Here is a 21,556-nt window from a genome sequence, read left to right on the forward strand (position 1 = left end):
TTTATATTCCTCTGCGTATATACCCAGTAATGGGGTTGCTGGGTCAAATGGTAGTTCTGCTTTTAGCTCTTTGAGAAATCACCATACTGCTTTCCACAACAGTTGAACTAATTTATACTCCCTCCAACAGCATATAAGGGTTCCCTTTTCTCTGTAACCTGGCCAGCACTGTTATTTATTTATTTATTTTTAATTATTGCCATTGACTGGTGTGAGATGGTATCTCACTGTGGTTTTGATTTGCATTTCTCTAATGATCAGTGATACTGAGCTTTTTTTCATATGCTTGTTGGCCTCATGTATGTCTTCTTTTAAGAAGTGTCTGTTCATGTCCTTTGCACATCCCCTTTTTTTTTCTTTTTTGAGACAAAGTCTCGCTCTGTTGCCCAGGATGGAGTGCAGTAGCATGATCTGAGCTCACTGCAACCTGCGCCCCCTGGGTTCAAGCGATTCTTCTGTCTCAGCCTCCTGAGTAGCTGCGATTACAGGCATGTGCCACCACGCCCGGCTAATTTTTGTATTTTTAGTAGAGACAGGGTTTCACCATGTTGGTCAGGCTGGTCTCGAACTCCTGACCTCAAATGATCCACCCACCTCGGCCTCCCAAAGTGCTGGGATTATAGGCATGTGCCACCATGCCTAGCCATTTGTCTACTTTTTAATGGGGCTGTTTTTCTCTTCTAAATAAGTTCCTTATAGATCCTGGATATGAGACCTTTGTCAGATGCCTAGTTTGCAAATATTTTCTTCCATTCTGTAGGTTGTGTGTTTATTCTGTTGACAGATTCTTTTGCAGTGCAGAAGCTCTGAAGTTTAATTAGATCCAATTTGCCAATTTTTGTTTTTGTTGCAATTGCTTTTGATGTCTGTCATGAAATCTCTGCCAGAATGGTATTGCCTAGGTTGTCTTCCAGGGTTTTTATAGTTTTGGGTTTTACATTTAAGTCTCTTTAATCCATCTTGACTTGATTTTTGTACATGATGTAAGGAAGAGATCCAGCTTAAATCATCTGCATATGGCTAGTCAGTTGTCCCAGCACCATTTATTAAATAGGGAGTCTTTTCCTCATTGCTTGTTTTGTCAGCTTTGTGGAAGATCGACTGTCTGTCATAGATGTGTGGCCTTATTTCTGGGTTCTTTATTTTGTTCCATTGGTCTATGTGCCTGTTTTTATACCAGTACCACGCTGTTTTGGGAGTGTAGCCTTGTAGTATAGTTGGGTAACATGATTCTTCCAGCTTTGTTCTTTTTGCTTAGGATTGCCTTGGCTATCCGGGCTCTTTTTTGGTCCCATATAAATGTTAAAATAATTTTTTCTAGTTCTGTGAGGAATGTTGTTGGTAGTTTGCTATGAACAGCATTCAATCTGTAATTTGCTTTGGGTAGTATAACCTTTTTAATGATATTGATTCTTCCTATTCATGAGCATGGGATATTTTTCCATTTGTTTGTATCTTCTCTGATTTCTTTGAGCAGTGTTTTATAATTCTCATGTAGAGCTCTTTCACCTCCCTGGTAAAGTGTATTCCTAGGGGTGTGTGTGTCAACTGTGAACGGGACTGACTTTCTGCTTTGGCTCTCAGTTTGGTTGTTGTTGGTATATAGGAATGCTAGTGATTTTTGTATACTGATTTTGTATCCTGCAACTTTGCTTAAGTTATTTACCAGCTGAAGGAGCTTTTGGGCCAAGGCTGTGGTTTTCTCTAGATATAGAATCCTGTCGTCTGCAAACAGAGATGGTTTGACTTCCTCTCTTCCTATTTAGATGCGCTTTATTTATCTTGCCTGAATGCTGTGGCTAGGACTTATAATACTATGTTGAAGAGAAGTGGTGAGGGCATCCTTGTCTTCTGCTGGTTTTCAAAAAGAATGCTTCCAGCTTTTGCTCATTCGGTATAATGTTGGCTGTGGGTTTGTCATAGATGGCTCTTATTATTTTCAGGTATGTTCCTTCAATATCTAGTTTATCGAGAGTTTTTAACATGAAAGAATGCTGAATTATATCAAAAACCTTTTCTCTATCTATTGAGACAATCATGTTTATGTGATGAATCACACTGATTGATTTTTGTATGCTGAAGCAAACTTGCATCCCAGCAATGAAGCCTACTTCATGGTGGATTAAATTTCTGATGTGCTGCTGGATTCAGTTTGCAAGTATTTTGTTGAGGATTTCTGCATCAATGTTCATCAAGGTTATTGGCCTGATATTTTCTTTTTTTGTTGTGTCTCTCCCAGGTTTTGGTAACAAGATGATGCTGGCCTCACAGAATGAGTTGAGGAGAAGTCCCCCCTCCACAACTTTTTGGAACAGTTACTGTTAGAATGGTACCAGCTCTTCATTGTACATCTGGTAGAATTCCTCTATGAATCCATCAGGTCCTGCGCTTCTTTGGTTGGTAGGCTATTTATTACTTATTCAGTTTTGGAGTTTGTTATTAGTCTGTTCAGAGAATCAATGTTTTCCTGGCTCAGTCTTCAGAGGGTGTATGTTTCCAGCAATTTAGAGGTGTTCGTAGTAGTTTCTGATGGTTGTTTATGTCTGTGGGGTCAGTAGTAACATTCCCTTTGTCATTTCTAATTGTGTTTATTTGATCTTCTCTCTTTTCTTCTTAATTAGTCTAGCTAGTGGCCTATCTTACCAATTTTTTCAAAAAACCAAATCCTGGATTTGCTGATATTTTGAATGTTTTTTTGTGTCTCAACTTCCTTCAGTTCAGCTCTGATTTTTGTTACTTCTCATCTTCCGCTAGCTTTGGGGTTGATTTGTTCTTCTTCAATTCTTTCCATTGTGAAGTTAGGTTGTTAATTTGAAATCTTTCTAACTTTTTGATGTGGGCATTTAGTGCTATGATTTTCCCTCTGAACACTGCCTTACTTGTGTCCTAGAGATTTTGGTATGTTCTATCTTTGTTCTCATTATTTTCAAAAAACTTTATGATGTCTGTCTTAAATTCATTATTTACCCAAAAGTTATTCAGGAACATGTTGTTTAGTTTCCCTGTAATTGTATGATTTTGAATGATTTTCATTGTGTTGACTTCTATTTTTATTATGCTGTGGTCTGAGAGTGCGTCTGGTATGCTTTCAGTTGTTTTACATTTGTTGAAGAATGTTTTATGTCCAATTATGTGGTTGGTTTTAGAGTATGTGCCATGTGAAGACAAGAAGAATGTATATTGTCTATACTTCATTTTAATTCTCTGATTCTTCTTACATTGTTGTTCTTACCTGGAATATTCTCCCTAAGGTACAGTCAGGTCACATATTCATTCTGAAGGTTTTTCTGACCAAGTCAATCCTCAGTGACCTACCTCATTTTCCTCTAGATTCCATACCACTTATAACTGGTAACACTATATCCTCAAATGTCTACATAAAGCAATTCCACCTTATTTCCCATCAACTTCTAGTCATACTGAAAACCATGGAACTGTACACAGTTGTGCATCGCTACCAAGCCAAAAACTAAGATCTTCATACCACCTTCTGAGAAGTCAGAAGAGGAATAACAGCCACATCACCAAAGAGAACAGTTTTAGCCAGCATGAGGAAGTCCCCTTTGCTTTAACCTTCACAAGAAAAATAACTTTGTAAAGACCAATTGTTTTTTGTTTCTGCTTTCCTCAGCCTTTTTCTGTCTATAAAACTAGCCTCTTCTGTTTTATAGAATGAAGTGTTGCCTGATTCTTGAATGGCAAATGAAAGTCAATTAAGATCTTTAAACTAAATTTGTAGTAATTTTGTATCTGACAGCCACAACCTATAATTCTTGCCTTAATCTCTTTTCATCTCCTCAAAGACAAACTTATTGTTCCAAATTACAAAGACCAAATCTAATTTTGGGAACTCAGCCAGGGCCTTAGGACAAAGGGGAAAAAGTGTACAAACAAGAAATTTTGTAGGATAAGTAACATCAAGAGTGAATGAAAAGTATGCTCCTTCCCTCATCAACTGCTGCCAACTCACTGGCTTGACAGGATAGAAACTCATCTACATCTTTATAGCAAAGCGTCTTGAACACAGACGGCACCAAATGTCCGTTAATAACAAATGCCTTGAAGGAAACTTCTTATGATGTATTCAGTAGTCCTCAAATCTTAACAAATATTAAAGTCTTAAAGCAGGAAACGGAGATGAGGGAAAGGAAAAGTAAAATGACAGGGCATGCATTCACTTCTCAACAGAATATTAGAAGTGCACGTTCTTAACTGTGTTTTTTCAAGGTGACCCCTTAAAAGCTGCCCTCTTATCTGTAAACACAGTACTTAACGACACTTCACTTCTGTCAGAGAAAAAATGTGCACCATTACGAGAAGCAAGAATTTAAATATGAAAGCCCACCTCCTCCTAAAAGGGGTACCAAAATTCAAATTCCTATGCTTCTACAGGCAGCCAGGAGGAAATCAACACAATGAATCTTGGAAGTGAGGTATGTGAGGTGGGTAAGAAGGAGCTCCGCTTTCAAAGGATAGAGGGTTGGCAGGGACAGAAGACAAGTCTTTTTGTAGTTGAACTTCTGAAAGCAACAAAGACAGTAGGTCAACACAGCATAAAAGCCAGACAGCACAGATCAGCTGAAACCTGAGTTAGATCCTGACTGTAGAAGCCTAGGATCAATGAATTCAAGAATTTCTCTTTCTGGTACTCTGCATAGGCAAATTTAATCCCACAAATTCCTTTCCTTGGCTCTGAAATAATATGAACATAGTACACTTCTCATTTGTTTAGCTTCAGAAATGTATTTTTTTCCTCTTCCTATTTATTCACACTTATCTGGTAACTTGTCTTAGGTTATTTAGAGGCCAAGATACATATATATACATACATGTATCTTGGTCTCTTTATTAATTCCTTTTTATTCATAAAGACTCCTTTAAATTATACCTTTTTTCCCCAGTCATTTATTGAATATTCAGTGGTTTAGACTAAGGGATTTAGAAAAGTATTTACAGTGAGTAATTCTTGGCTTCAATATGCAGAAAATTAAAGTGCCAAGAGAAAATAAACACCTAGAAGAGAATGTTTTCCAGAGTTTATATATGGTTATTTTGTCATCTGCTTTCTTCTTTGAACTCATATATACAAATGCTAATACCCCCACTCTAAATGTTCAACAAGGCATTTTTATTCTGCTTTTTGCAGAATGCTGATCAACATCAAGATTTCTTCCAGTCATATATAATGAAGACAGCATCTGATTACCATTCTGAATGACTTCAACATATCAGGACAACTTCTCCCAGAGAATACTTTATTCAATAATATAAAGAAGCACCACCATTATTAAGAGTCAGAAAGGGCCGGGCGCGGTGGCTCACACCTGTAATCCCAGCACTTTGGGAGGCCGAGACGGGAGGATCACGAGGTCAGGAGCTCGAGACCATCCTGGCTAACATAGTGAAATCCCGTCTCTACTAAAAATACAAAAAAAAAAAATTAGCTGGGCGTGGTGGCGGGCACCTGTAGTCCCAGCTACACGGGAGGCTGAGGCAGGAGAATGGCGTGAACCCAAGGGGCGGAGCTTGCAGCAATCTGAGATCGCGCCACTGCACTCCAGCCTGGGCGACAGAGCGAGACTCCGTCTCAAAAAAAAAAAAAAGAAAAGAAAAGAGTCAGAAAGCACTGAACCAGAGAAAGCAGTTACATACAAATTTTGTCATTTGATAGAATCAACCAAATATATAAACAAGAATCCTGACATCTTAAAGATAAAGAAATCAGTAAACAAATAAAAGAAGTACCAAAGCACCACTCATGATGATACCATTCTCTCTGTCCATTATTATACAACTGGTCAATGATTTTAAATAGCTATCAAACTGGTAAACACAAGGTTTTCAACTGTCTCCAATAAGAAAAACTGATAACTTAAAAAATACCTGCAGTAAGGGCAGGCTGACAATGCCTGACATATACAAGGAACACAAAAAATGATTGCTAGACAAATTAAAGGGCCTTCATGGGATGAAGAGAACGTAAATCATTCTTATGAAAAAATGTTTTTTTAAAAGACTTTGAAAAAGAAAATGATATTCACATGTATACTCTATTTTTATTTATCTTTTAAAATACGATTTATGTCCACAAATATTAACTGTGGATTGAGTCTGCATAAGAGAGCTTAAAATCCTCATTTACCTCTTCAAATTTCTCTAGTTCACCAATTCACTGTAACTTAAGAAAAGTAAATAGAGTGCTAAATTAAAAATTCACTCTTGGCCAGGCGTGGTGGCTCACGCCTGTAATCCCAGCACTTCGGGAGGCTGACGTGGGCGGATTACAAGGTCAAGAGATCGAGAACATCCTGGCCAACACAGAGAAACCCTGTCTCTACTAAAAATACAAAAATTAGCTGGGCGTTGTGGCGCACGCCTATAGTCCCAGCTACTCGGGAGGCTGAGGCAGGAGAATCACTTGAATCCGGGAGGCAGAGGTTGCAGTGAGCTGAGATCACACCACTGCACTCCAGCCTGGCCACAGAGTGAGACTCCGTTTCAAAAAAATTAAAAAATTAAAAAACCCCAAAAATTCACTCTTACCTGTCACAGTGTAAGACGGCTGGTAATACAGGAAATCAGACTGGTTTGAATTGTCTAGGTAAGTTTTTCAAGGATTTTCATTGACAATTTCAGGTGCTGCTCATAGTCTTCTGTCCACAAAACTAATATTAAATTTCAGACCCTCAGAGGAAAACTATTAAACAGCAATGTGCCCCTCAAGATAGGAAGCAAAACTTACTTCAAGTTGAAAAAGTTCTCCAGCTCCCTCAGAGTCATTGGATGTGATTATTGGAGTATGAATATGTACAAAGCCACTGTCCTGAAAAAGAAAACCAGAGTTTTCAAGATATTTGCATATTCAACAATTCCAAGAACACACATCCTCTTATGGTATTAAAATGGCACAGTAAGCAAATGCTGTATCAAATCCCTCCCTAATCCCCCAAATACTAAGAATACTGAGAATCAGTTGAGTGTTTCAACTACACACAGGGGCACAAATAATTTTATTCAGGAACACACTTAGACATTAACCAGTCCAACCTCTTCATTTCAAAGACAAGGAAGTTAAGGCCCAGACAGATTTAGTGACTTTCCACAAGTTACACAATTAGTCAGTGGATAAGCCAGGACTAGAACCTAGATCTTCATGCTCTCTCTTTAGTATATTCTCTTCCCTTTTCTATAACATTTTGGTGGTGATTTAACAAACAGGTACACACACTCTAGGCTAGTGCATAATGATGTTACCCACGTTGCTAGGGGAATACAAAGCAATTAGTATAAACTTATCTTGAAATATGATCTCAATTGTAATGAACCAACAAAAAAGGAGAAAAAGTAGACAAATAGAGACTGAATAAACAAACAGCAAAAAAGGGCAGAAATGATCTTTAGGAAGTCTCTGTCACTAAACTGATGGGCCAATGGACTCCGCATGGTACAGGCAGTGTACTTCCTTTGCCTGAAGGAATATTCTGAGCAGCAGCAATCCATCCACTACTGAGGTTCCCAATTGCAGTCCTTCCGAACAAAAATCTGAGACTATTTCCATTACAGAACCACAAAAGCTGTTGCTAGTCAGACTGATACAACCCAGCAACTTCAAGGTTATGCTTCTTTCATTTTGATTATGGGTGTAAGCGAAAGGTTACACACAGTGTAGATGTTTGCAGGGTAGGACTGCAGGTAATAAAAAGTGAATTTATAATAGAAAGGCAGGATGGAATATGTTTAATGCAAAATGTTGGCCTTGGAATCAATACAACAAATTCTTATACGCATATCTCTGCCAAGTTTGGTGGAGTGTAGATTGTCTCTATGCATTACTAGGGATGTCCCAAATATGACCCTTCTCAAATTCAAGTATTCTGGCGATAATACAAAATATTCAGTCAACAACTTGCCTTATGATGTGGACTGATAAAATATTCAAGCTCTAAATTAGCAGTCTCAGAAAGTTATTAAAATATACACTTAACCTGACAGCAACATGCCTAGAGGTGCTGCACAGAGCACATTATAGAAAACCAATAAAATCTGATCAATAACACTACCGCATAAAATTTTTATCACCTAGGAACCAAGAATCATGGATGTGAAACATTTATCCCACATGAATGTAGGCAACTATGAACATGAGTGCAGTAAACAAAGAGAGGAAGTGAAAAATCCAAAGGAAACGAGGGTGGGGAAGGGGAGGTGGAGAGGGAGGAGAAAATTTAACGGCTAAACATGATTGCCCAAGTTAGAACTGGTCAAATGCCACAAGAAACAGCAGTGTAAACCTTATGAAAATAACTGTATCAGATTTTTAAAAAATCACACACCTAGTGGAAATTACTTTTAATACTTAACTGATGCTAAACATTACAAAAGGGCCCAGCAGCTTTCGCTGCTTTAAAACTGCAAGGCTTATCAAAGTTCCTAACATTACCAAACGCTAATAAAGGAGAGAGTACAAAGGAAGAATAATACAGCCGTGCAAACAAAGTCCAAAAAAGTGAAAGTGGGTAGGGGAGTAAAAAGAAAAAAAGGAAAGTAAATAGCAAGGAGTGGTTAAGTATTGTCACTATGTGCCTCAAATAGGTTTCCAGTGTCACTTACTTATACTGTCCCACAGCAAAGGGGTTCCTAAGTAGAGTACATGAGGGCCAGAGAAGGGGCCAAAAATAAAAGCAAACACTTTCACCCGATTTTTCAGATTCCACCCATCACCTCCAAGTATATAAATATTTTAACACACATTCTAAAACCAGATATTTTATAAGACTCTGAGTATCCCAAAATTAGAAAGTTCATACATTATGGCCCATATACACCACTAAGAGAAGACTAATAGACTATCTTTTTCTTTCACATGTAACTGAAATAACTATGTTTCACATGTAACTGAAATAACTATCATTTAATCAGAATCAACAAAAAAGGAAACGTGAAAGGAACTGCTAGCCACAGGCAGGCCATAGACAACACAAACTGACAGCAAGAAGAGATTTAAAAAATCCATAAAGAGGCCAGGCGCAGTGTCTCAAGTCCTGTAATCCCAGCACTTTGGGAGGCTGAGATGGGCGAATCACCTGAGGTCAGGAGTTTAGAGACCAGCCTGACCAACGTGGTGAAACCCGGTCTTCTACTAAAAAATACAAAAATTAGCCCGGTGTAGTGGTGCACACCTGTAGTCCCAGATACTCAGGAGGCTGAGGCAGAGGTTGCAGTGAGCCGAGATCATGCCACTGTGCTCTAGCCTGGGTGACACAGCAAGACTGTCTCAAAAAAAAAAACCCCAAAAAACAAACAGACAAACAAAAAACGTAAAAAGCAGTCACAGGAACTCAAAGGCATAGCAATTTGGAGACCTTCTACACAAAGGTAAAGAATACTCCACATCGGTTGGGCACAGTGGTTCACATCTGGACCTAGCTCTTTGGTTGGTCCAGGCAGGATTGCTTGGGCCTAGGAGTTCAAGACCAGCTTAGGCAACACAGTGAGATCCCATCTCTACAAAAAATACACTTAAAAAAACTAGACAGGCATAGTGGTGCATGCCTGTAGTCCCAGTTACTTGGGAGGCTGAAGTAGGAGGACCGCTTGGGCCTGGGGGATCAAGGTGGCAGTAAGCCATGATTGCATCACTGCACTCTAGCCCCGGCAACAGTATGAGACCTCATCTCAAAACAACAACAACAGTAACAACAAAAATACTTCACAGAATCAGTGGCAGGCTTTGAAAACGCTGCCATGCAGAGGAGAACAATCCCTGATACTCACAGGAAGAATCTCGACTCATTGAGAAAGAAAGAGCGGAATCTTTTTTACTGGCTCACTGAGGAAGACAGGAAAGTAAGTAATCCATTTTAGGAACACTTCCACTGGAATTTAGAAAAAAATGGTGCCTAAAGAGAAAATTCCTCAGTTATTTCAGAAACTTGGCTTTTCTGAATGACTCATTCCTTGAGGGTTCTAAATAGCCAAGTTTTAGTACATAACAAGTATGTCAGTTTTATGAGCAAACAAGGTTATACAAAAAATATTTTTCATACTCAAACCAAGAAATAACCTTAGATCCTTAAAGTGTCTTAAAAGTACTGTTCAAGTTTCTATTTCTCCCCACATTTCTATAATTTAATTAACAAAACTGAAACTTACAAAAATTTATTTGGAGGCTTAACATCTTTTCACAAACCCAAAGTAACACATCAAAGAAACACTACAAAATACTAGGTAACATATAACCATTACTTAATATGCCTCATAGTACTCCAGAAAGGCTTCTTTAAACAACTGAATCCTAAGTATCACACACAAAGGTAGATAAGTATCACACATAAAGGTAGGTAACAGAATTATATTCTCCAGGTCTTTACAATTACTAAGTGAATTTATTACTACTCAAAAAGTGTCTATTTTTGTAACTACTCTATCACGAATGGTACTAAAATTCAAGTTATTTCCAACCACTTAATTATTTTTTTTTTGAGACACAGTCTCACTCTGTCGCCAGGCTGGAATGCAGTGGCGCAATCTCAGTTCACTGCAACCTCCACCTCTCGGGTTCAAGCGATTCTCCTGTCTCAACCTTACGAGTAGCTGGGACTACAGGCGCACACCACCATGCCCAGCTAAGTTTTGTATTTTTAGTAGAGGTGGGGTTTCACCACGTTGGCCAAGATGGTCTCGATCTCTTGACCTCGTGATCTGCCTGCCTCAGCCGCCCAAAGTGCTGAGATTTCAGGTGTGAGCCATAGCTCTCAGTCATGAATGTTTTTCAAATTTTACTTTTAGTAATTTTTGGTCAGGTGCGGTGCCTCACCTGAGGCACACACACACATTTATTATTATTATTATTATTATTGAGATGGAATCTCGCTCTGTTGCCCAGGTTGGAGTACAGTGGCGCAGTCTCTACTCACTGCAACCTCTGCCTCCCGGGTTCAAGCAATTCTTCTACCTCAGCCTCCCGAGTAGCTGGAACTACAGGTGTATGCCGCCATACCCAGCTAATTTTTTTGTATTTTAGTAAAGACGGGGGTTTCACTGTGTTGCCAAGGCTGGTCTCAAACTCCTGAACTCAGGCAATCGGCCCACCTCGGCCTCCCAAAGTGCTAGGATTACAGGTGTGAGTCACCGTGCCTAGTAATAATAACAATTTTTTAAAGACAGGATCTCACTCTCCTGCCCAGGATGGTGTGAACATGGATCACTGCAGCTTCCACCTCCTGGGCTCAAGTGATCCCCTTGCCTCAGCCTCCTGAGTAGTTGGGACTATAGGCACATGCCACCACGCCTGTTTAATTATTTTTACTAGAGACCAAGTCTGACTATGCCTAGGCTGGCCTCTAACTCCTAGGCTCAAGAGATCCTCCTGCCTCAGCCTCCCAAAGTGCTGGGATTACAGATGTGAACCATTGCACCCTGGCTACTTTATTTTTTTTTTATTTCAAATTTTTTTTTTAGCTTGTCTTATTTTTTAATTGTTTACATATCTCTAAAAGCTTCAAGTAATAAATACACAGTGTTTAGTCTACTTGTCAATACCACCACCTAGTGGCCAAAAGCCTACAAAACCTTCAGAACTAAAGTAGGTCTACTTTATCAGCTGCTGACGTCATGTGGTTAAAAAACAAAAAGGTATTTTTATGATTGTCTGGTTCAAGCACTACTGAAAATCCACATGGAAACTGCACAGCAAAGTTTCTGACAGCAGGTGTAACTGGACGCTTACAAACTATAATGGGATGACACTGCATAATTTGATTTATTTTCCTTTGTTTTATCAAAAGCATATGCCTAAAAGCCATGATGTTCTTTAGCTCTTTCACCAAAAGTTAATCTGAAGAAGCTTTTTCAAGGGGCAAGAACTTTCTTGGCAAGCTATAGCAAGACTAGGGCAACGTGAATCTGGATACAGCCCAAGGGAAGGCTATATCCACTATTACACAACCTCTGCAAATTAGCTAGATCTGGAGAAGTACCACAGGAAGCCTGCAAAACCACGTGGAATAACAATAAACTTTATCTGCTGGATCACTCCTTGCCTTTGGGGCCCTCCCATCCACAGGGAGAAAAGGTCCCTTCACATTAGCAACTTGTCAACCACATTAAACTGTGGCTTTCCCAGGTAGGGGGAAATGGTTGAGAAGCAAAGCTAAAAGAGACAAAATGTCTTTGGACATCAGATAGACCTACTTGATCAGCACCAGTAACTCTTTAAAATTAATGCTTACTTTATACAAAATATAAATCTATGACCCAGATGGAGAAACAGGAAACAACCAAAAACATAGTAAAACAACAACAACAACAAAAACAGTAACAATAAAAAGCAAACCCCATGAAACAATAGTTTTCAAGATAACAGGTATCAGGCAACAAAAGCCATCTCTCTCTGAGATGGGAAACAAACATGGTAAACCCCTACCAGTAGACCAGCTTACTACCTTGAGATCTTCCAGGCCACAGTACAGGGAAGGATAAAAAGTAAGGTAGAGCCCAGTAGACTCCCTGAGTTGAAGAGACACAACTCAGAGCCTGGAGAGACCCAAGTGGCTAAAGTTCATACGCTCGAATATCAGAGAGGAGAGAGCTGCAGAGGGCACCCTGGAGTATTAGGTAGATCAGTCCATTTGTGTGAGGAAACTATCCAATGCTAGGGAAAGAACCATCTAAAAAGATTAGAGAAAGCAGTGCCCAGTGCTCACATGCTGGCTGGAAAAAGTACCTGTTCCACAAACTAGAAAAACTCATCATTCCCAAGGCCCTAGGTCAGGACCTAAGGAAGGCTTTGCCTCAGTGAGGAATAAACAGTACTAGACTGAGCACTGCTACAGACCTGCTTAACAAATCATATAAGCAAGACCTCAAAGGATCAAAGAGACACCAGTATCTGTGTGCAAACCCACAGCACCCAACAAGGTAAAATTCACAATGTCTGGTACCCAAAGCTAAGTCATGCAGAGTCAAGAAACCATAACCCAGAATGAAGAGACCGATCAAAACTAACCCATAACTAACAGACATGTTAACATCAGGAGAAAAAGACACAACTGTTCTTAAACAGTTATTAAAACTATAGTCCACGTTTGAAACGTTAACTAGACATAAAAGACATAAAAATCAGCCTAGGCCAGGCGCAGTGGCTCATGCCTGTAATGAGCACTTTGGGAGGCCAAGGCAGGAAGATCGCTTGAGGCTAGGAATTGGAGACCAGCCTGGGCAACATAATGAGACCTTGTCTTTATTTATAACAAACAAACAAACAGCCCAAACCAAACATCCAGATATGAAATCTAAATTAAAAGCCCCAGAAATAATAACTACATAGGTAAATATATAAGATTTTATTTAAATCTCTTTAAAATATAATTGATTGCTTGAATAATAATGATGAATCACAGGATTTATAACATAAGTAAAATGCATAGCAAAAAATAACATAAAGGGGGAAAGAAATATAAATATGTATTATAAGGTTATTACATTATACGTTAGGTGGTAAAACATCAACTGAAGTCAAAGATGTATACTATAAACCCTAAAGCAGTCACTAAAATAACAAAACAGTTATAGTTAAGAGAACAACAAAGAAGGTAAGAAATAAGAAATAATGCAAAAGGCGGTAAAAAAAAGAGAACAAAGAACAGATAGGACAATTAGAAATGAAAACAGCAAGATGACGCAAACAAAACCATGTCAATATTCACATTAAATGTATATGATCTAAACACCCAAATTAAGAGAGAGAGATGGATTATCAGACTGGGTATAAAAAGCAAGATCTAACCATATGCTGCCAATAAGAAATGCACTTTAAAATATAAAGATACAAATACATTTGACCCTTCAACAAGATAGATTTAAACTGCATGAGTCTACTTATACCTGGATTTCTCTCAATAAATATATTGGAAAACGTTTTGGAGATTTGCAGCAACGTGAAGAAGTTTGCAGATGAACAGCATAGCCTAGAAATATTTTTTAAATTAAGAAAAAAGTATGCCATGGATGCATAAAATATATGTAGATATTAGTATATGTTGTTTACTACCATAAATATACACAAATCTATTACAGTAAGTTAAAATTTATCAAAACTTACACAAACACAGACCATACAGGGCACCATTTGCAGTAGAGAGAAATGTAAACAAATGTAAAAGTGCAGTATTAAATCATAAATGCATAAAAGTAGTTATATACAGTATGTACAATAATTTCATAGCTACTATAGTGAGCTCAAGTGTTACAAGTACCCACTTAAAACACCCGGTGATGCTAATCATCTCACGAGCAGTTCATCTCTCAGTAAATTATGTGTCGCAGTAAAAAGCAATCTCTTGTAGTTCTCGCATTATTTTTCATCAGTTTCAGTACAATATTGTAAACCTTAATTAAAACCATGGGACCCATACGAAGTACTACGAGTGTGGCTAGAAGTACTCCCAAGAAGCAGAGAAAAGTCACAACATCAGACGTAAAAGTTTAATTTCTTAATATGTACTGCAGATTGAGGTCTGCAGCTGCTTGCCATTTCAAGACAAATCCAGCATAAAGACCACTTATGAAATTTTTTCTTAAGAAAAAATAAGGAAATCGTGAAACTGTTGCTACAGCTATGCCAGCAAGTGAGAAAACCTTGCACTTTTTGTGAAATAAAAATATGTGTTACTCAACTATTTACATTATCAGTAAGACTTCCAGTCAACAGTAAGCTATTAGTTATGTTTTTGAGGAGGCAAAAATTTATACTTGGATTTTTTTTTTTTTTGAGACAGAGTCAAGCTCTTGTTGCCCAGGCTGGAGTGCAGTGGTGCGATCTCAGCTCACTGCAACCTCTGCCTCCCGGGTTCAAGCAATTCTCTTGCCTCAGCCTCCTGAGTAGCTGGGATTACAGGCACCCACCACTATGCCTGGCCGTTTTGTATTTTTAGTAGAGATGGGGTTTCATCATGTTGGTTAGGCTAATCTCAAACTCCTGACCTTAAGCGATCTGCCCGCCTCGGCCTCCCAAAGTGCTGGGATTACAGGCATCAGCCACTGCACTCGACCTATGATTGGATTTCCGACTACATAAAGAGTTGGCGCCCCTAACCTCCATGTTGTTCAAGGGTTAACTATGGTTTAAAAGGATGAAAAAATATATATATATGCTAACACTAATCAAAGGAAAGTTCTAGTGGTTATAATATCAAAGTAGATTTGAAAGCAAAGATATTAATAGAGATTTTTAAAAAAAGCTTGATAAAACTGATATACCTCTAACCGGGCTAATCAGAAAAAAGAGAGGCCACAAGTTATCAATAGGAATGAGACAACATCATCATAGATGCTACAGATATTAAAATAAGGGGATACCTGTAGCTTTATAGCAGTAAGTTTAAAAACTTAAATAAAATGGATCAATTTTTGAAAGACTACCAAAGTTCACTCAAGAAAAAATAGATAAGCTATACAGTTGTGTGACTATTCAAGAAATAAATCACTTGCAGTGACATACACCTGTAGTCCCAGCTACTCAGGGGTGTGAGGCAGGAGTGCTTGAGGCCAGGAATTCAAGGCTGTAGGGCACCATGATTGCACCTGTGAATAGCCACTGCACTCCAATCAGGACAACATAACAAGATCCGTCTCTAAATAAATAAATAAATAACTTTGTTGTTGTTGTTTCAGATAGTCTCACTCTGTCACCCAGGCTGGAGTGCAAGTGGCATGATCTCGCCTCAAGGCAACCTCTGACTCCTGGGCTCAAGTGATTCTCCTGCTGCAACCTCCCAAGTAGCTGGGATTACAGGCACCCACCACCACGCCCAGCTAATTTTTGTATTTTTAGTAGAGATGGGGTTTCAGGCTGCTCTTCAATTCCTGACCTCAAGTGATCTGCCCACCTCGGCCTCCCAAAGTGCTGGGATTACAGGTGTGAGTCACTGCACCTGGCCAATAAATAATTTTAAAACAAAAAAATGGTAATAACAATTTTCTGGGCACGGTGGTATATGCTTGTAATCCCAGCTACTTGGGAGGCTGAGGGGAGAGGACTGCTTGAGCCCAGGAGTTCAAGACTAGCCAGGCAACACAGTAACTCCCATCTCAAGATAAAATTAAACAAAATAAAGTTAAAAAGAAATTGAAATTGTAGATAAAAACTGTACCCTCCCCCCGGAAAAAAAAAGACATATTTGAAAGTACACACTGAGATGAATTCACTAGTGAATTCTCCACATTTAAGAAAGAAATAATCATAACTGTATGGATAACTGTGTAATTTTACTTTTAGAAAAGATAAAGGGAGAGAATATCCCAAACTCACTGAATGAGGTCAACCTTACCCTGATACCAAAACCAGACAAAGACATTAGAAGAAAACAAAACTACAGAATAATATCGTGAGGCAAAATTCTAATCGAAGTTATAGCAAATTGAATCCAACAAAATATTAAAAGAATACATCTGTAATATCATATACCTATATTATTAATATATTAATGTAAGAATTTTTTTTTTGGAGATGGAGTCTCACTCTGTTGCCCAGGCTGGAATGCAGTGGCACAATCTCGGCTCACTGCAACCTCCACCTCCAGGGTTCAAGTAATTCTCCTGCCTCAGCCTCCCCAGTAGCTGGGATTACAGGCACTCACCACCACGTCCAGCTAATTTTTTGTATTTTTAGTAGAGACGGGGTTTCACCATATTGGCCAGGCTGATCTCGAACTCCTGCCCCCGGGTGATCCACCCACCTTGGCCTCCCAAAGTGCTGGGATTACAGGCATTAACCACTGTGCCCAGCCAATGTAAGACATCTATATTAGAATATATCTATATTCCTAGAAATGCTGGGTTTAACATTCAAAAATTAATCAATGTAATTCAGCATTACAAAAAAAAACCATAGGTCATCTCAAAAGATGCAGAAAAAACTGACAAAACCCAATACCCATTCCTGATAAAACTCAGCAAACAGGGAAGAGGAGGGAACTTTCTCAACCAAATTCAGAGCATCTATTACAACCTACAGCTAACATCACACTTAGTGGTAAAGGGAACAAACTGCTGATACACATAACAACATGGATGAATCTCAATAATTATGCCAAGTGAAAAAAGACAGACAAAAAACAGTATATGCTGAATGATTTCATTTACATAAAACTCTAGAAAAACGCAAGCTAATGCATAGGAACAGGAAGTGGATTGTGGTTGCGTGGGGATGAAGGGAAATAAGGAGGGAGAGGAGGTATAACCCAGGGTCAGGAGGGAACTTTCAGGATCTTACCTTAAAGAAAGAATGAACAGCAGCTGTGGCTTCACTGCGAATCCTCAGTATAGATCCCAGAACGTTAGTCCTACACCTAAAGTGAGGGTATTGTCTCAGGTACTCCAGAGGATGCCTCTCTTTATATTTGATGGGGAAAGCCTGTCAATAAATGAAAAGAACAAATTAGAAGCCAAAAGGGACACTGTTTAATAAAATCAGTTTCCAGGGTACTTCTTAAATAGTGCTTTAGAACCAAACTAAGATCCTTTCCTTATGTCTTAATATAACTGATTTTAATCCACATTATTTCCACCAGGTAAGTGGAATGGTAGGATGGAATCAGAGAGATGTAGGTTTCAATCTAGCTCTACCACTTATTAGATTACCCCAGTAATTGAGCTAATATCATTGAAGCTCATCTGTTATTTATCAAGTTGGTATCCATTAGCTGTGAATCACTTCTTACAAATAGGTTATGATTAATTATGCAAAATTTCCACTGTTTGGCACACAGGAGTTCAAAACATTGTAGATATTAAACATGTACACACAGGCTGGTGTTCCATTTTAAAATTACCTATATGACTTGAAAGCCCATGATCATTCATAATCAATTGGTGCAATTTATTACTATTATCAACATGATACTTCCATCTAGCAGAATAGTAAAGATTTACAAAAAGTTTGAAAGAAAATTATGGTTCCACATTGAAATATGTCTGCTCTGCTCACATTCATGTTAAAAGATTAAGACAGACACATCCTTTCAGACAAAAATCAAAGTTTTAATTAAAAAGATAACAGAGAAGCTAAAAAAGAGCTACACTGGCAGCCTGTTTCTTTCAGTCTCATCCATTCTTTTTAAGTCTTGTACACATACAAACTCTTATGCTGTATAGAAAAAAGCACCATACTTACTAAAAGTGAAAATGTGACCATATCATAATTCTAGGGGTCAGAATTCCCTAATCTCGGAATATTTCAAAATGATACTGAATCGAAGGGCTTCAGGGAAGACGAAGCCATCAACACCAAAGAAGCCCAGGAAGAACAATTTAAGAATATAGTAGTCCCCCACTTACCCACAGGGGATATGTTCCAAGACCCCCAGTGGATACCTAAAACTATGGACAGTATCAAACCATATAAACATTATGTTTTTTCTTTGACAACAATGGCCAGGTAGTATATAAAGTACAGATAAGCTGGACAAAAGGATGATTCACATTCTAGGTGCAATAGAGCAAGACACCTCAAGATTCCAACACACAATGAAAATGGCATGAAATTAAAACTTAAGAATTGTTTATTTCTGGAATTTTCCATGTAATATTTTGAGACCACAGTTCACTGTGGGCAACAAACTGTGAAAAGCAAAACCACAGACAAGGGTGAACTACTGTAGTGAAACACATGGCAAATTTTTAATAATCACAGATCCCTATAAAAAACCAAAAAGAAAAATGGTTACCCTCTATACTACGCGCTTGATTTCCAAATTATTCTACACTCTATTTTTCAGAAATCTTAGAAACTGATTCCTGATTTTACATGTCAATCAGAATTTCTTGGAAATTAAGGATGACATTTTAACAAAAATTGCATTTTCTTCCTTTATTTCCTTACATTTCTTCCTATTATACTGAAAGAATTAACAATGAATTAAAATGATGCAATTTTCCTGTATTTCCTCGCTTTTGTTCATTAAATGTTTGAAAACAGGTATAGCAAAAACACAGAGGATTCAAACGGCTAGAATACAAATTTCAGCTGCGTCACATCAGCTCATAATGTTAAGTAAATCATTTCATCTGGCTGGGCCTCATTTTCTCCATTGTAAATTTAAAGAATCTGATTAATAATCTTTTATTCTCTCTAACCTCTTTATCAAGCTTATAAATATGAAGCTAACGGAAGAGTCTTGCAAAAACAGGCATAAACATGTCTTAATGCCGAATTTCTTGCCTCTGTTCAGCCTAAGCATTATAATACTATTGATCGGCATCACCCAACAGAACTTTCTGTGATAAATAGAAATGTTTTGTGCTATCCAATATAGTAGCCAGTAGCCATATGCAACTACTGAGCACTTGAAATGTGGATAACGCCACTGAGGAACTGGATTTTTTAATTGAATTTCAATTGATTTAATACCAAACAGCCAAAGGTGGCTAGAGCCAACCATTATTGGATGATCGGTTCTAGATCACGCAAAAGTCATTCCTGGCTTTCCTAAGAACGAGCCCGCCCTGGTATATCACTGTGGCTGACTGGGCATGCTTGTAAAAGCAGCAAGTCTTAACTGTGACACACACCACAGAGATGCAAAAATTAACACTTACCTCTCACTAAGCTATCTACATAAATAATTTTTGCTACTGCCTCTTCAGGTTGTAGGACTTGTTTCAATTATCTGGTAAGTTGCAAATGAAATATATTCTAAGTTTCATCTTCCTAATAATCACACTTAAAACAGATTGCTGTCTTAATTAAAGCCTAAATAGCCTCCACAGAAGTGTCAGAAATCATACCTTGGCATCACAATTTCCAACAATTTTAATTATTTCTGCCTTCAGTTCCACATTTTGCCTTTTGGATGGACTTTTTATCAGCTGCCCTTGTATTTCCACAGAACTCCCAAAAGTTAATTCTCTACAGTAACAAAAAACAAGATAAATATCATTACATACAACCTTCGTTTTAATATCAACTATGCAATGAGAACATTAAAATACTTAATGACAAAAGCTTTTACCCTCAATTGGTTAAATAATCTTCAGAATCAACGGATAATCTGTTGCATAAATACAGTATAAAATTATAAAAATGAATTCCATAAGCTTTAAAATGGGAACAAATAGAGTTAAGAATTTGTATAATTCAGAATTAAGAGGTTGTACAATTGCCCTTATTAAAAAGTTAGTTGGCCAAAAACTTTCAAAAGATTACAGAATACATGCGAAAACTGCAAATCAAAATAAAATTAGCTGGGAATTCTCTGTCCTATTTTTGCAATTAAAAAAAATTTTTTTTTTTTACTTAGTTGGCTGGTGATCCAAGCACATAAGGTGCTACTTTCTGGTTAGTAAGACTAGGTTCGAGTTCAAGTTCACCCACAAATTAACTGTATGACAAGTATGAAAAGTCATCTAAGTTCATTTAAGAATCATCTATTAAAAAAGGAGCTCGTAAATGATAGTACATCTGTTCTAATTCTTTTTTCTTTTCTTTAAAGAGACCAGGTATCACTATGCTGCCAAGGCTGGTCTTGAACACCTGGGCTCAAGCAATCCTCCTGCCTTGGCCTCCCAAAGTGCTGGGATTAGAGGCATGAGCCACCATGTCCAGCCCATCTGTTTTAGTTCTAACATTTCATAATTGCAGTAAGTATAACAATAAGTGCCTTCCTAATAAACTATTAAAATATTATAGCAACAAAATAAATTTTATTAAAGTCAGTCAGGAGATTCTCCACCTGATTGTCCACTATTGCATTATGGGTGGGGAAATCTGGTATACTTTCATCAACCTGAGAGGGTAATCTGAGATGCTCTGACTTAAAATATGTAATACCTGACATATATGAATATAAATACTATCCTAAGGTTTCCTGGGAATATCTCAAAGAGTCATCCTCCAGAAACTCTAAAATCTAGGTCCCATTAGACGCATGTGATTGCTACACTGATATAAACAATCAAAACAATTACAAAGTTTTTAAAAGGTTACCATTAATAATAGGGCCAGGTGTGGTGGCTCATGCCTGTAATCCCAGCACTTTGGGAGGCTGAGGCAGGCAGATCACTTGAGGTCAGGAATTCAAGACCAGCCTGGCCAACATGGTAAAACTCTGTCTCTACTAAAAATACAAAAAATTAGCCCGGTGTGGTGACACACACCTGTAATCCCAACTACTCAGGAGACTGAGGCACCAGAATTGCTTGAACTCATGAGGCAGAGGTTGCAGTGAACTGAGATCATGCCACCATACTCCAGCCTGGGCGACAGAGTCAGACTCACTCCAAAAAAAAAAAAAAAAAAGTTACTATTACAATTTTTTTTTGTTCTGCCCAGTTGACCACATAGTCTCCGATCCATTAACCTATTCAATGTGTAAACAGCATTAACCCTAACAATCCTCAGAATAGCAAAGCACTCTTATTCTAACAAATTAGAATAATGTTCTCTTCCTCAGAGCTGACACCTAACATTAAAATGGTGTTAGTTTTTGGTTTCGGGGGTTTTTTTTGGAGACAGGGCTCTATCACACAGGCTGCAACACTGTGGCAAGATCTTGGCTCA

The 21,556-nt window shown here is 38.2% G+C and overlaps 1 protein-coding gene and 1 long non-coding RNA gene across 4 annotated transcripts in view; one reads left to right on the forward strand and one right to left on the reverse strand.

The window, feature by feature from the left end:
- Window positions 1-21,556, reverse strand: part of NARS2 (asparaginyl-tRNA synthetase 2, mitochondrial) — a 138,198-nt gene that overhangs the window by 112,224 nt on the left and 4,418 nt on the right. For both annotated transcript variants that reach the window (XM_038005423.2, XM_038005422.2), the window contains exons 3-5: window positions 19,786-19,906; window positions 17,273-17,413; window positions 6,743-6,823 (exon numbers count right to left, since the gene is read on the reverse strand). In XM_038005423.2, coding sequence (XP_037861351.1) covers window positions 6,743-6,823; window positions 17,273-17,413; window positions 19,786-19,906 — 343 coding nt within the window. The remainder of the gene's footprint in view (window positions 1-6,742; window positions 6,824-17,272; window positions 17,414-19,785; window positions 19,907-21,556) is intronic.
- LOC140712576 (uncharacterized) lies at window positions 1,507-6,733 on the forward strand. 2 transcript variants are annotated; one of them, XR_012094208.1, is made up of 3 exons: window positions 1,507-1,943; window positions 2,240-2,400; window positions 5,147-6,733. It is a non-coding gene; the product is annotated as an uncharacterized lncRNA (long non-coding RNA). The 2 variants fall into 2 exon arrangements; XR_012094211.1 differs by having other exon boundaries at window positions 2,240-2,396.

The sequence above is a fragment of the Chlorocebus sabaeus genome, chromosome 1 (genome assembly GCF_047675955.1).
Source record: "Chlorocebus sabaeus isolate Y175 chromosome 1, mChlSab1.0.hap1, whole genome shotgun sequence".
In the NCBI taxonomy this organism is placed as follows: Eukaryota; Metazoa; Chordata; class Mammalia; order Primates; family Cercopithecidae; genus Chlorocebus; species Chlorocebus sabaeus.